This window comes from Macaca thibetana, chromosome 2 (genome assembly GCF_024542745.1).
Source record: "Macaca thibetana thibetana isolate TM-01 chromosome 2, ASM2454274v1, whole genome shotgun sequence".
Lineage (NCBI taxonomy): Eukaryota > Metazoa > Chordata > Mammalia > Primates > Cercopithecidae > Macaca > Macaca thibetana.
The window spans coordinates 118,957,759-118,974,394 of NC_065579.1; the positions used below are offsets into that span (position 1 = coordinate 118,957,759).

At 39.2% G+C, this 16,636-nt stretch overlaps 2 protein-coding genes and 1 long non-coding RNA gene across 4 annotated transcripts in view; 1 reads left to right on the forward strand and 2 right to left on the reverse strand.

Moving 5' to 3' along the window:
- Positions 1 to 3,274, forward strand: part of LOC126948847 (uncharacterized) — a 28,396-nt gene extending 25,122 nt beyond the window's left edge. The window contains exon 4 of the long non-coding RNA XR_007723541.1: positions 16 to 3,274. This is a non-coding gene — a long non-coding RNA (uncharacterized LOC126948847). The remainder of the gene's footprint in view (positions 1 to 15) is intronic.
- PSMD6 (proteasome 26S subunit, non-ATPase 6) overlaps positions 1 to 16,636 on the reverse strand; it is a 1,096,682-nt gene that overhangs the window by 572,573 nt on the left and 507,473 nt on the right. The window lies entirely within an intron of this gene.
- Positions 1 to 16,636, reverse strand: part of ADAMTS9 (ADAM metallopeptidase with thrombospondin type 1 motif 9) — a 174,319-nt gene that overhangs the window by 72,113 nt on the left and 85,570 nt on the right. For both annotated transcript variants that reach the window (XM_050781196.1, XM_050781195.1), the window contains 3 exons: positions 15,125 to 15,394; positions 10,013 to 10,174; positions 7,452 to 7,628 (listed from right to left, as the gene is read on the reverse strand). In XM_050781196.1, the coding sequence (XP_050637153.1) occupies positions 7,452 to 7,628; positions 10,013 to 10,174; positions 15,125 to 15,394 (609 nt within the window). The remainder of the gene's footprint in view (positions 1 to 7,451; positions 7,629 to 10,012; positions 10,175 to 15,124; positions 15,395 to 16,636) is intronic.

The following is a 16,636-nucleotide window of genomic DNA, read 5'->3' on the forward strand; positions in this document are numbered from 1 at the left end:
ATGTCTTTGAAACAGAGCCCTGCAAAGCTAATCTGCTCAACCTTCACCTACTGGGTTCAATGAATATGAAAAGCTGCCTTCCTGAAACTTTTCCTTCAAAGAGGGAATGATCTCTTGGAATTCAAGCTTCTACAAGGTGGCTACCTGGTGTTTTCCACTTTTGCCTTCTCCTAAAAAGCATCAATCAAGCCTTGCCCTTTCAACCCACTGAACACATAAACATGCTTTCTCCTTAACTGAACTTATGACCACGATGAACTTGAACTCAGATGCACAAGAGGAGAGTTTGTTTTAACAGCTGCTTTTACAATGAAGCCCTGGAGTTACTACTCTCAAGACCCCTGGTTCTGATAGGCCGTCTTTTCACTGTCCTCTGCATTTTCGAATGCCCAGCTGTCAGGGAACACCCACTGAAGTTTTCCAAAACAAAGGCATGAAACACAAGAAAGGCAAGAGAATGCTAATCACTGGATACATGGGCATCTTATGGGGGGACCCCTTACATGTGGAATAGGGTTTTTCTCCCCAATTTATTTTTATAAATTTATTTATCTCTTTGCTAGTTTATTATTAATTGTTAGAGATGTCCTGTTGCCTGAGGTTGCCCTGTCCAATATGGTAGCCACCAGCAACAGGTAGCTATTTAGAGTAATTAAAATTACATTAAAAATACAGTTTCCTTGTCACTTAACCATGTTTCAAGTGCTCAGTATTTAACCACATGTGGCTAGTGGCTTCCATTAAAGGAAGGCAAAAATAGAGAACATTTACATCGCTGCAGAAAGCTACTAGATTCTTTTGGCCAAGGCATAAGCTCTTTCTCATAGGAGAAAGGGGATGCAGATCTTGCTAAGAGTGATGGATTTCTGGGTTCAGCCTACATGAGTCATCTTCCATACCACCCCTAGACATGCTTTCCTTGGCTGCCAATTTTCTATTTTATAAATTTCAGGAAAGAGAGATTATGGTCATTAAAACGATTCATAACAATGATCCCACTTTAGAGAAAACAACAGCAACAAGCAAAGAAGATGGTGTGGAGATCCACACATTCCACATCTTTTAATTGGTACCCATTAAATAACAAAGGGAAAAAGTACCCTCAGACCACAACTCTCCACCTTGTGTGGAGGCCAAGAACCCAGTAGGGAAAAGGCTGAAGGTTAGGTTCTCCACTTATCCTGGCTCTTAGACCACTGAACTCACATTTGGGTTCTAATAGAATGGTGATTGGAAGCATATTCTCTGATAGGAGGTTTTTAAAAGTTCCATGCCATCAGCCAGGCAGCATCTGTCACTTAAAATGACTGGCCAGTTGCACATTTAAAAGCAAAGATAAAATTGCTAATTTATACTTACTGAATAAATGTCATCAGTATCCATGAAGGTACCTACCCTAATAACAGGTTGTAGTTTTATTGTAATGGTGATGGTGAAGCTGCCAGGAAAACCAAAGTATCAGTTCTTTAATTACATGTGTTTAGTATTCACTTAATACTAAAATTTCTCTTGCTCCCTTAGAACGAAGAGCTCTAACTTGTTCACTGCTGTATCCTTAGCACCTAGAACAGTCCCTGGCCTACAGTAGCCACTTAGAAAGTATTTGTTGAAAATTGAATGACTGTTTTATTTTATTTTTTAAAGAAATGACCAGAGTTTTTTTTTATCCTCCCCCAACCACCAACCCCTGGTATTAAAATAAATCTTCCTCAACTGCCATCACTAATCGCCAGGATTCCCTCCTAGCCAATTATGCTTGGACTGAACCTCTACCTCCCACTCCACATTCCAAAGTTTCTATTTCTTTCCATTCCAGAAGGGCAACTCCACAACAGGAGTGAGGGAGAGGACCTGGACTCCTCCTCAGAGTCCAATAACCCTCCTAATCCTGCTCCCCCGACCCATGGACTTTTTAAATCCATGAAAATAGAATCTGTCAAGCTACCACGAAATAGCATCAGAAGGCAGGATCAGTCTTTCATAGGCATATAATCTCTGTAAATACTGGAAAAAGATTATTAAAAGCCTAAGTTTTGTCTCCAGTGAAATAGATGCAGGCAAGTATTTTGATTGTTCTGAACACATTAGAGATGAGTGCTACACAGAACTAAGGTAAACTTTGTAAATTCATATGTCGTAACACTTTGTTCCACAAAAAACGATCTTATTTTTTATACTCCATACTGATACAGCCAAATAATGTGGCTCTTGTTTTTTAAAGATGCTAGCAATATGTTTAAACATGTCTTCATTGTAATAAAAATATCATATTTTATAAAAAATTCATATGCATTTAATGTGATATTCCTTATAGTCAAAATCTTGATGTCATCCTCCTAATCTGGCTAAAAATGTATCCGTAAAATGAAAGAAAGGAATATTTTGCCATTCCCTAAACAACAGTTGTTTGAAGCTTTTGTAATTCCTGGTTATGGGAATTTACCAATAACAGGAATGAATTTGGATTTTCTTTTGCCGGAATAAAATGGACAATGTCACAATTAGTTAAATAATGTTGAGGCTAAATGAAGTTTGAGTTTTAGGCATATCCTTTATAGAATATAAACAGGAGCCTAAAAGTTCATTCTGAACACAGGTTGTTTCTTTCTGCCAAAACAAGATTAATAGTCAGTACCCTATCAACGAGATCCTATCACGGAAGTAGATTATCTGCTAGTCAAATGGGTTTCTAACAGCACCTCCCTCATAGATTAAAACCAGGTTAATGTGATGTGTATTTGCTTAATTTGGCTTGTTACAGCAAACGTTAGCTATTGTTATCTTCGTTTCCTTTGGAGAAGTTACCTTATTTCTCACCTTATTAAAAATAAAGTCTAACTCATATAGGGACCCTCCTTACCTTGGTCCTTTCACCCATGAATACCATAATAACCTATACTGCAAAAAGGAGGCTCAGGAGGGGGATGAGGTTCAATAGGCCTCCGGGTCATTTCTATGATTTAGATTTTTTTGAAAAGGGTAGGCTCTCTTGAAACTTCCAAGGTAGTTGCTGTCATATTTTATTTTCCTTTAATAAGGAATGCTTTCTGAAATGTATTGCAGTGAACAAATAACAAAATTGACAAATGCTGTAAGCTTTTTACAGTTATCTGAACACACAGAATAAAGTATAATCAAATTTATGCACATTAGGTTTGCTTTTTCCTGTACCTAGCTGTCTCTTATGTGTTCAGAACCATTTCTTCCAATCACCTTTTTTTGTCTTCTGGCTATATTTTGTCATTATCTACAAATTCAATAAATGGAGCATGCATATTTCATAGTTGAGACTCAATAACTCAGGACAACAGTATTAGAAAAGAAAAAATACCCAACAAAATGTTAAGCCTCATATATTTTTGTTTATAAATCTAAGCATCATTTCCAACTCAGAAATACGTTTTTAAAGTATCCCTTTAAAATACATACTTGAATCTGTCTAATTACACAAAGCTAGATACTTGGCTACTCAGATTTGAGGGAGGGGTTGTACAGGTTGGAGGGAATTTACAAAATTAAAATGTATCTTTTTAAAACCAAAAGAAACATATACATTCATTTCTAACCCACAGAGCCTACTTGCCTTTACAGTCTGCTGATAAACACTGATTTTTTAAACATTGTATATAAAATTAAATAACATGAAAAAATAAATATGCTTTATTATATAACACATAGAAATCTGTACTGCTCAAAATATTCAGAAAATTCTAGGTGTGGCTGCTTAAAACTGTGTTTAGAAAATATGGTAGTGATATTTACAATCTTTATTTCTTCTAGGGAGAGAAACAGTGAGGTTATAAAATACTGACATCAAACATTTTCTCTTCCTACCTACAGAAGCTGCAAACTTTAATACGAAAATGAGGTAGACACAAATTCATAAGTTAGCCAGGCAGAAACAAAAGCACAATTCCTTCGTGAGCTCATAAATTCTCATTATTTGGGTCAACAAGCATTATTCCAATGCACCTAAAGCAAGGCTCAGAGAACATTTTTAGGTTTGTCATGAAAACCCCAAACAAGCAATTTCTCCTAAGGAAAAGCACAGTTTCCAAGGTGATCAGCAAGCAGGTTGACAGGACAATGCACAAAGGAATGCTGAAGACCCATCTTGGATATATGCTATCACCTAGCGGACTTTTAATCTGTGATTATCTATATGAGTTAGCTTTCTCTAGAATGCTCTGGATTTTTAGCCTACTTTCTGCTGTGGTTTGACGGTATAGAGCTCTCTTTACAATTTACTCCTCTAGTCATAGGACATATGCATTGTCTCCTTAATGTCCTGGGACTGACTGCAGGAGTCGACTGAAAGGCATGTGAGTTTAAGAACCTTATTTCAGGCTGGGCATGGTGGCTTGTGTCTGTAATCTTAGAACTTTGTGAGGCCAAGGCGACAGACCACCTGAAGTCAGGACTTTGAAACCAGCTTGGCCAACATGGCGAAACCCCGTCTCTACTAAAAATACAAAAATTAGCCAGGTGTGGTGGTAGGCACCTATAATCCTGGTTACTTGGGAGGCTGAGGCATGAGAATCGCTTGAACCTGGGAGGAGGAGGTTGCAGTGAGCTGAGATCACACCACTGGACTCCAGCCTGGGCAACAGAGCAAGACTCCGTCTCAAACAAAGAACCTTATTTCAAAAACAAACATTACCAAAAAAAAAAAAAAAAAAAAAGAGTCCAAAGGCCCATTTTAAAGAGGACAGAAAAGGTTGAATTTCTGGAGGATGTTTCTCACCATCATGATTCTTAAATCCGCAATGACTTGAGCCAGAACCAATGGCTGATCTAAGATGGGGACTTAAACCCTAGGTTCACAGAAGCTTCATTTTAGGGATGCTGGAAGCTATATTAATAGTGATTTGGGGTTTCTTTTCTAAATACTGCTCTTTAGTAACAAGCGTTGAAGTAGGCTATCTCCATTTTGACCTTGGAGAAGGCTAATTCACACAGCAGTAGTTGCTTATTGACATCGTCTACTGCATGGGAGTACTTGGAGAGAGAAAGCAACCAGGCAGAAGGACTAATTGCTACCCTTGGTCTCTGATAAATCTAAGTTGCTTGCTGTTGAAAGCAACATGTTAGCACCTCCAACATACTTTTTGTTGTTGTTAGTTTCACCGTCAGTTACAATGATGAAGCACCATGGAAGTGGCTTATGGCTATTAACACAATTACTGAGGTATGCTTACATTTGGAATTACTAAGATATTACACCAAAGCATCCACAGAAATAAACTTACAACCAAAATCAAAATTCTACAGTAAGAATCTGAAAGACTGCCCTCTCACTCGTATATTTAATTCCTCTCACTCGTAATATTTAAGAAAAGTAATATATTACAAAGATATCTATTTAAAGAAAATGCTTTTGATTTAATTTTTTAAAATCACAATTAAAAGCCTTGCAGAAGTGGCCTTGCTCTTAGACTATAGAGGCTTTTAAACACATATTTGAATAATGATAACTTTATAAAGAAACCATTGAAATCATATAGGTGGCAAAATGAATTTAAAAATGCATGCACTTGCTTCTGTGCATACTAGAGTATTATAATTTCTTTCTCTCTCTTTCTTCCTCTGTTTCAGAAAACTGTGTGCAGGCCCAAGGAGAACAACTACATGAAATAAACCTATGTTTTCAGTTACAATAATTAGCAGTTCCTGTTTTAAAATTTAAATATTTATGCTCTTAAAATGTCTGCAGGAGAGGGTAGTGATCCTGTGTAAAAAAAAAATTAGCGTATTTAGAAAGTGTTTAAGGAAGAAAATACCATGGAAATTAATTTACAGTTCTCTAAGAGTTATGTTTTTCCCCATTTTCCCAAATAATTCTTCCTGGAGAGGTAAATATAGAATAATCAATGGAACTGAGATGATCAATGGAATTGAGTCTGGGAAGGGAAATGCAGATTTCTTTTTTTCACCAAACCACAAGAACATACAATAAATAGGCTTGTGTGTTTCTTCCTAAAGGTTAAGAGATTTTTTTTTTGGTCAAAATTAATGAACTACTACTTTTTGGAGAGCTAGTAGACTTTCTAAAACATAACTCTGGCACTGGTATTGCTGTTGGTCAAGTGAACTGGTGAAAATATAATGAGCTCAAGAGGGAATTTCACGAAAAATAATATATAATAGGAGATGCGGGAAGTTGGGAATGTCAGAAGATGTTCCTGACATTCTAAGGTTATTTCTGATCTTCAGAAATGTTCATCTGGGGAAGGTGCCATTATTGTAGGGAAAATGCTCCTAGTGAACTGACTAGAGTAACAACAGATCAGAGCTCTCTGACTCAGAGTGGCATTTCTTAAGTTCTGGAAGAAAATACTTACAGTCCAGCTAAATAGTACCAGTGGAGATAATGCTCCAAATTCTTCTAGATTTCTACTTAATAGGAAGTATGTTGATTATATAGTTAGTGTTATACCTGCAGACATGACCCCAGCCATTGGAACCCTTGACTCTTAGAAATGTCAACAGGTATTAACCATGTCACTTCACTTAATCTACTCTTTAGCTGGTTTCAGGGATAGTTAAGACTTCTCAGAACCATATTGGGTAAAAACCATTCTGGATATGACTTAATATAATACTTAATTCAGCTTCAGTGCAATTAATGTATTTACAGGACCATTTTTACTCTATTTACATGAAGCAGCCCTAACAGCTAGCTCCACAGCTTATGGGCACAACTCAGCCAAAGTATAGTTTTGACACAGCTGATCCTTCTGTTTGCCAAGAGCTGCCCCTGAAGTTTGCATCATATTTACAGTGGCAAACCTGTTTCACCATGTCAGCTGCTGGCTAAGCAGATAGCAAAGGAAGACTAGGACCAAAGCAAAAAATGGTCCCAAATGGGCTTCCTGTCTCTCTGCAAGAGAGAGAACATTTCTGACACCCTGAAAGGCACCAGGTCACTTGTTCCATTTTTGGTCTTTTGCATTTTCAAAACGATTTTAGTCTATTTTGTGGGCACAGCCTTTGTAAAAATTATGTTCAGAGCTGTACCTGAGTCACACAGGCAAATTACAGTCACTGAAGAAAAATTGCTTTGGCCTCAATAAGCAGGTATCTTTCCCAAAAAGTCAAAACTACTATAGCTTAGAAAAGGAAAGAACATGTGCTATTGAGTTGTCTGTTAAAATCACTGTGTGTGTGTGTGTGTGTGTGTGTGTGTGTGTGTGTGTATTTAGGCTAAGAAAAGGCAGCTACTTCTTGGCACCAGGTCCTATATGAGGTACACATATTCTGTAAAGTCACTTTGGCAGTATCATAAAAAGTTAATTCTATTATGCGCCAATATGGAGAAAATAATAGACTATTTATAGCAGAGTTTCTGGGATGCCCTTGTAAGTGTGACAATTATCTGCCGCAGAGGAGTGTCCCAGAATACCTTGAAATTAGATAGTTTGGTTAACAAACATGAATAGTTAGGGCCGTACCGAGCTCCAAGGGCCAGTACTCCATGCAGCGTCGTGTGGACAAGCATGTGTGTTACACTGCTCACGATCGGGAGGTTTATCAAGAATTTCACAGCTCAGATCTGGAAACCGTTCACCGTTGGACCGCTGACAGACCACCAGTCTTGTTCTTATGCCTCCACCACATAGCTTAGTGCACTGGAAGAAGGAAAAGGAAGGCTGCAGTTATTTTGTCTGAAAGGCCAATGACAAAGTTTCTTTCTCTCTAATTTCATAGCCAAACTCAATTATGGCATTGGGCAAGGTAAGCCTCTGACAGATGGAACCAAGGTGAATTACAATAGAGATACGTTAAACAGACCAAGGCTCTCCTCCCCTAATGGCAGGTATTAGTTATTAAGTGCTTTCTCTTCACTTGCACTGAGGGCTTTTGCATATATTATCCAATCAAGAGGAGTATAATTATTTGTCCCATCTTATATATGAAGCAAGTAAGGTGAAGGGAGGTTAATTAACTCGATCAAGGCCAATCTGTTAGCAAGTAACAAAGATTTTTTTTTTTTTTTTTTTTGAGACGTAGTCTTGCTGTTACCCAGGCTGGAGTGCAGTGGCATGATCTCGGCTCACTGCAACCTCCGTCTCCCAGGTTCAAGCGATTCTCCTGTCTCAGCCTCCCAAGTAGCTGGGACTACAGGCGTCTGCCATCGCACTCGGCTAAGTTTTTGTATTTTCAGTAGAGACAAGGTTTCACCGTGTCAGCCAGGATGGTCTCGGTCTCCTGACCTCGTGATTCCTCCCACCTCGGCCTCCCAACAAAGATTCTTTGAGAAATACCAAACCAAACCAAACCAAAAATAAACAAACAAAAACTACCCAATACCAAACAAAGGAGATAGTGACTTAACCGGTTCTATTTTCTGGTAACTTCCAAGAAGCTGTCACCAATCCTTGACTCTTCTCTGACTCCAGTCTCCATAGCCCTTTATGACGCTAACCTATTTTACTGTATCTCTGAATCTGAGGACAACTATGACTTTCCCCTTGGATGAATAAACAGTGTGGTGGGAACACTGGATAAGGTTCTGACTCCTGGCTAGATCTAAACTTCTGAGGCAGGAACACGTTGTGTTTCTTGGACAGTGTTGCCACGCTCAAATCCAGCAACACTGACATTTGGTTTCCCTGCTGTGTCAAGGCCAGATCTCCCACAGAATTTGGAATGATCTGGTCTGTGCTGACAGCAAAGCATCCCAGCAAGTTCGTGTACTCTCCTGGCTTGAATCCAATTACAGAAGCTTAATCACAGGCCCCACAGGACATAACTTTTCGAGGAGGTTTTGGGAAATCCACAATACATGAGTCACAAAGCCTCATTCCCTTTTCTTTCTCTTCAACAAAGCTCTCCAGAATGACATAACTGTCAATGAAAGTCAACAATAATCCCGTTATGACTGCCTATGACTACTAGGTTATGTGGCTGAAACCATGAACTGTGGACACGTGATTTCATTTAGCCAAGCGTGTGGACTAACACGCCCATCGATCTCATTTGTCTTTTTCCCCCTCGTGGCACTGGCACCTCCCAAGTGTTATTTCTCATGTTTTATTTGATAAATGTTATAGTCAAGACAGAACAACTCAACAAACTTTAAATATGTGCTCTCCCTGTGGATTCAAGAATAGAGAGATATACTCTTAGTTAATTAAACACAAAGCAATAAGCATCTAGGCCCTATGTATAATATGGGCTCAAACCCCCACTTAATCACACTATTATTAATAATTATTCTTAACATTAATTATTATTATAGTATCAGTTGATTAAAGGCTATGTGCTAGGCATTTGATAGATACTACCTCATATAATGGTCATAAATACTAAGAGGTTGGTGCTATTATTATCCTTATTCACAGATGAGGATATAAATATTTGGCAAAGATACTACATTATTTGCTGAGGTCACAAAACTTTTAAGAGCCAGAGCTGGGAACAGGACATGGTTTCCTCAGCTTCCAGTACTAAATTGCCCCTTATCAGTCATCACGGGCAACTCTGAAAAGGTAGTAGCTAAAGAATTCCATATTTGAGAATACACAGCTAACTACTCACTTCCGCAATAAAAACATATCATCTTTCATGAGAATTATAACACCTATTCAATCTGGCTTCATTAGGAACTTGGAAGGTTGGGAGACATTATGCCATGGGAACAGGGCATAACACAAACACCCCAAAACTATTAAGAAGAAAGAGGGCAAGACTTCCATGGACCGGTTTAACACATATTTTCAATCACTTTAAAAGCATCTACTTTTTATTCATCAGAGGTGAACAAACAACTTAAACCAGTATTTATCTGTATTCTCTTCTAATTTTGCTCACCTATGTACCCAAACTCTTAGTGGTAATAGGAACACTTAAAAATAAGTCCAGAATTTAAGAAGACAGGTTTCCTAGTTAATCGCCACTCCAGAAGCTTCTATTAGAGCTAGTTCTTCTTCCTTAAAATAAAATCTGAATGATAAATACAGTTTGGTTAACACAATTCCCCTGTGTTTATAGATAGATAGTTCACTCTCACCTCTCCCCAGTTGCCATAAGCCCACTGAGGACAAGGGCCGGATTCACAAGCTCTTTGCTCATCAGGTTTTATTCTCTCCACACAGTCGTTTGCGGTGTATCCATTTTCGTCCTGACATACAACAACACGCCGCTGGGATCCGCCAGCACAGGTACTGGAACACTAAACACATCAGTTGACAAGTTAATTCTTACCTCAATCTCCATCTTAGGGACACAAAAGCAGCTGGTTGAAAGGTTAAGACAAACGTGCTGAAAAGCATTTTCAACTCATCCACGAAGGACAAAAAGCAATCAGGAAAACCTGACAACTTCCCCATTGTGGGGTTGTTTCATGTACATATCCTATAGACACACCTGGAGGGCAGAAATGTGTCTTCTCTTCTGGCATGCCTTAGGCCCTCCACAGGGGTTCCATAAATGCCTAATGTGACTTCCAAAGCAGGCCACTTACTGTCTTTTTCCCCTCTGCATCTCTAAGAGGCACAGAGGTGTGGATGGACACCACAGTTTATTTGAAAATTCTTTTCAAAACTTCAAGTGCCTATTTAGAACCAATATTTGATTTCCCTTTCAACACAGAGGTCAAATTACATGCTTAATGAATTGCCAGTTGTTGAAATTAAGCTTCTGTATGAACTCATTCAATTACTCCAGGAAAACATCATGGAATGTCATTTAGACATCACTTCCTAGCAGATAAAGTGTTCCTTTCTCTCTGTTTACAACAGCCTGAACTTCGGTGGCTAATGGTAGCAAGACTTGTTTTATAAAATATTTTATATTTTACTTCCTCAATGAACTTAATTGAATTTCATCACGACAAACCTCTCTTTGGCCGCACTTTCAGCCTAACACCCTCTCTTTCATAGTTTGTTATGGTGTTGTGTGTATTTCATTTCATTTCCCACATGAGCTTCTCATAGCTCACTTACTTATTTACACCTGAAGTGTTTTCTTCTTTCCATAATTTCCTTATCTTTTTAAACCCAAAATGTTTGCTAGTGTCCTTTACTCTGACACTTGTAAAATCAGTTTGCCTATAAAATAACCATCTGGTCCTCAAAGCAATGTATTTCTCACAATTTATCAAGACTCAAACTGCATTTGCAAGCATGTTGTTACTTCCAGTTTCTGAAGGCTGATTTTTGTTTTCCAGCAAATTGTAGCTCATATCAGTGTTATTTCAAAATAGGCTCGATCAAACATTGCTTCTTGCTGGTCAACTTCTTCCGTATCAAGATGTGAATACATTTTGTTGCTTATTGAACTGGACCACTGTTAATTTCCCTGCCCATGATGGTCAAATTATAAGTGTTTTTAAATCAGTACCTGCACTTTCATTTTATATTGGGTTTAATTTTTAAATTTAGAGCCAGATAATAGATTTATTAGTTCCTCTTGAGAAAATATTTAGGTATTTTTCAAGTTATAAAAATGTTACCTTTATTCTTTGAGGATTCTGGTATACTTACTCTAAATCTGAAAATATTCATTTCCTACTTTTTTTTTTTTTTTTTTTTGAGGTGGGGTTTTGCTCTGTCATCCAGGTTGGAACACAGTGGTATGATCACAGCTTACTATGGCCTCCACCTCTCAGCTCAAGCAATCTTCCCACCTCAGTCTCCTGCATAGCTGGAGACCGTCAGTGTACACTACCACACCAGGTTAAAATTTTTAAATATTTCGTAGAAACAAGGTCTCACTATGTTGCCCCAACTGGTCTCGAACTCCTGGCCTCAAGCAATCCTCCTGTCTTAGCCTCCCAAAACGCTGGGATTACAGGAGTGAGCCACCATGCTTGGCCTTACTTCCTACCTTCCTACTTTTAAACAGCTTAGTACATAATAAAAAACAGAGAACTATTATTTTAATTAGCTTTGTTTGGGGACCAGAATTTAAAATGTTAGGAAGGGCCTTTCACGGTATAAATAGATTTGTCATCTATATCTTGGTCCTTGGGTTTTCTCCTTGATAATATAATCTTGTATCATTCCTTTATTATGTCACCTGTCAGCTTTATTGCCCGAGTAAAATATCAGGCTCCTTGAGGAAAGGCTCAGTGTTATAACTTGTGTCCCTATTATGTCCCATAGTGCTGGTCACAGGATATACTACCTGGTCCAGTTAAAGATTCTGGAAGGAACAGCTCTAGAAACTCCATGGTATTCTCTCTCCAATACAGCTGATGGGTATAAGGATGAACACCTGATCCACAGCCAACCAATCCACTGGCCACCCAGGGAGCAACTGGATGCTTCCTACTGAGAATCCAACTAAAGTGCTGGTGACAGCTCTCAACTTGGGTCAAGCAGTTGCACTGCACATTCTTGAGCTGTCTGAACGCTGAGCCTGCTTGGGTATTTATACTCCCACAGACAGATGAAGTATTGTATATAACCTTTCTCCAGGTCTAATTTTGCCATTATTTGATTAACAGGGATTCTTAGTTCCATTCCTCCATGTTGCAGACTTTCAGTCTGGACTTTTGTTAACAAAGTCCCCTGTCCTCTTTAAATGACAACATTTTCTTAGGTAAACATTTTTTTGAACAAACTTTGTATCTATTACTGAAACGCACTTGAAATTTGTCATCCACAATGGACAAAATAAAGGAGAATGGCCTTTAGAGAAGCAAAGGGTGATAGACATTTGTTTTTTTCTACCTGCTCAAATCAACATCCTTTTCCTTACATCTGGCAGCCCAATTTCCTTTAAGAAAACATTCCTCCCCACAGCAGATGCCATCTTGGTCTATCAATTAAGACACTCTGCCCTATTGTGGTCAGAGGTGGACAACTGGACTTTCCTGGGAATTTGAATCCTCAGCAGAATAACTCAAGAGTGGCATAGGCTTAAAAGCGATTCATTCAGACAGAAACTCTCTAAAGAAATTATTCCTTAGTTACTCCTCTATCTAGATCAAGGGTTGGCAAGCCACAGCCCAAAGACCAAATGTGTGCTGCCACCTGTTTTTAGAAACAAGGTTTTATTGGAACAGGGCTGTGCCCACTTATTTACATATTGTCTATGCCTGCTTTTGTGCTGCAACACACAGCTGATTAGCTGTGACAGAGACTGTATGGTTCACACAGCTGAAAAGATTTACTATCTGGCCCTCTGCAGACAAAACTTGCCAGCCCCTGAGATAGAGCCCTGAAGATGCTCTGGTCCCTGTCCCTACTGGGGCTAAATGAACAGCATTGTTTGTTTTTCTTTCACTTGAAAGAGTCAGTTTCCTTTCTTTTGTTTGCAAAACTCCTAATTGGTAACACACCTTGCTCAAGTGTATATAGGAATCTATCATAAAATGAAGTTCTTACTCCAGAAACCACTGAAAAACTTGATTCCCATTCTCCAGTGTTTATAACACTTTGCTGCCTTTTCTGCCATGGAAGGCAGGAAGACCATGTACAGTTTGTGTACCATGCAATGCAGTGCAAAGATGACGTACATCCTTCATCTTCCTGGAGTGGGTCAGACACGTCAAGCTAGGGCTGAAAAATCACATTGTCCAGCTTCAGCCTCACTTAACTTAGGAGAAAAAAATATCCAAACAAAAAACAGGCACAATGAGGAAAAGAATGGTATTACCCATCGCCACAAAAAGCTTACCTAATCCTCCCTAATTGGGAGCTCTGCCCAAGGGCAGAATCATTCAATCTTAAAGGAATGCATCATCCCCAAATGTAGTCCTAAATAAGTATAGCACTAAAAAGCTTTCTTTAAATCCTAGCGCTATCGTTAGACTACACATGTGTGAGTTTTGAATTATGTCAACAAGGAAAAACCATGAGACACTCAGCGATTACTTCCCTGGATCATCTTTTACTTTCTCTGAACTGAAATCTCTTCTAATCTAGGGCAAAGGAAGCCCAACAGTGGAAAGCAAGAGAGGGGGATGGGATAGTGAGGGTCTTGGGCAACTTGGCAGCTGTTCTGCACACAACCAGCACAGACAGTGGGTGCGCAAATGCTCAGTGGCTAATTAGTATTCATCAGAAAGTACATCTAATTTACTGAAACATAACCGTGGTGGGAAACAGACAGCTTCCTTCTAATTCTTTTTAGCCCAGAAACAATTAAACAGAATTAGCAGTACTAGAAGGAAACTAATAGTAAACAATTAAAAAGAAGACCCCTGAATAATTAGTAAACACCTAACTATGTCCCTATCCAGGATCCCTTAAACCCCTGCCCCGCTCCTGCAGTTCCATTTAACATGTCTGGTATTGCACAGCATATTTTTTTTTTTATTTAGTAAAAAGTTTAAAACATTCCAAAGCATACTTTTCTTTTGATATCAGATATCTGTCAAGGCCTTCCTAATTTGAAGGACAATGATAATGATAGTAATAAAGACAACTTGTCAACATATATTAAGTTCTCACTCTGTGGCAGGTAGGGCACAAAGCACTTTATTTGCATCATCTCATTTAATTCTTACAGCAACCCAGGAAAGCAGGAATTATTGTTATCCTCATTTTACAGATAAGAAAACTGAGGCTCAAAGAGGAGAAGGGACCTGCAGAAGGTCCCCAAATTTAAAAGTGTAAGTCTTTGGATCAAACCAAGGCATCTTCCCTCAGCGATTGTGCTGGTAACCCTCCTAAGCACAAATCTTACCTAGACTAGTACTTCCCCTTAATCCAGGACAATGACCTACTACTACAAATTACACAACAACCATGCCACTTTGAGACGGCATCCTTCTGGAAAATAGTAGAAAGGAAAGTGACTTTCATTAAGAATTCCCTTTCAGAAAAGTTTCTCTGTCTTCTTAACTCCCCTACAGGTATGAGCTGCCTGTGGCCTCCAGGATGAATCATGATGGTATTCTTGGTACCTTCCAGGAGGTCATGTGATCATATCACCTAGTCACGATATCCCCTTTCTCCACCCAATCGAGGCAGCTTATAGGTGCAGGCAGTATCAGTATCAAGGGCTGTAATTAACCCATTACAAGTTACTCAAAGCAAATGAAAATGCACAATGTCAATCCCTTGTAAAGAAAAAAACTGCTCTAAAGGTGTTTCTAGTCTCTTTTCCCCCAAACCAACCTCAAGTGAAAGAGAAGCAAGCAAACTAAAGAAAGACTTCAGGGAATACTCACTGCTCCCCAGGGGCCAGTTCTCCACTGGTTTCCACCGAGTACGTGGGTGCGGCTAGGGCTGGCGCTCCGGGGACGATAGTCCTCATTTTGGAAGGGGTGCTGAGCTAAGCCACTGTCTGGGGTCCTTTGAGGGCATGGTGACATGGAACAGTCCTGGTCGGTTTCTGGGATATAATCCTGGTCGCACTCACTCCGATCGATCACATGGTCACTATAGTTGACACACACCACTTGCCGGGTTGCCCTACCTTGCCCACAGGTTACAGAGCACTAGGTTGAATGTTCAGAAAGAGAAAGGGTTAGTCATTTGGTGGAGGGGTTGACAATTCCTGAATGTGCATTTCTGTAAATGGCCCACCACTTTCCCAAATTTCTCAGGCCAAAAACCTTGGAATCACCCTTGTCTCCTCTCTTGTTTTCCCACCCCATATACATTTCAGTGAGAAATCTGTGAGCTCAGTATTCAAAATCACAAAATATAACCCTTTACAACAAAAGTCAAATCCTATCCTTCCTTCCAGTGATTTTCCAATTCATCTGAATAATATCCAAAATCCTTACACTGATCTACTAGACCCTTTATGATGTGGCCACTGACTACCTCTTTGACCCATCTACCATTCGCCACTCACTGCACTCCAGCTATGCTGGCCTTACTGATGCTTCTCGAACAAGCCAAGAACACTTCCATCTGAGGGACTTCATACCTACTGCACCTTTTGCCATACCACTTAGATACCCATGTGGGTCATTCCCTCACTTCACTCAGGTCCTGCTCAATGTCAGGCCTTTTTTGACCACCCTCTCTAAAAACACATCCCATCATTCTCTATTCCATTTCTCGTCTTGACTTCTTTCTAGGACTTATCAGTACCTGTTGCTACATTACATACTTCCTTATTTGTTCATTGACTGGATCATCCATTGGAATAATCTCCATGAAGGTAGAGGCTTTATTATTCATTCTTCACTGCTCTTTCTCTAGCAAGCTTTCACCAATATCTGGTGAGTAGGCAGATGGATCTTAGAGAAGATGAACTGACAGATGGATGGACAAATGGATGGATGGACGCATGGATCAGTGTTTGGAAGCTCAAGATGTGAGAGTGAGATTATCTACTATTTATTGAGTAGTACTTTCTGTTAAGCATTTAACATACATAATCTCAAATAATCCTCACAACAGCCCTGTAAAGTAGTATTCTTTTCCGTCTTCTTTAAGAGCAGAGCAAACTGAGACTCATGGACTTAAACCAGATTGCTCAAGGCCATGCAACAAGTAAATGCCAAGGTCTGGGTTTTTACACAGCTCTATTTTATTGCACCTCGCAAATTTCTCTCTCCATATTGATATTTATTGAGATATTAATCTCCATTCTCCCTATGACCTCTCCTCACCTATCCTAATCTATTTCCTGAACCCTGGGCTTTTTGCAGGGCAGAAAACAGAAGCTGCCTAAAGATAAAAGTTCTACTTTTATAAAAACCCATAGATGGTGCTTGGTGTACAGC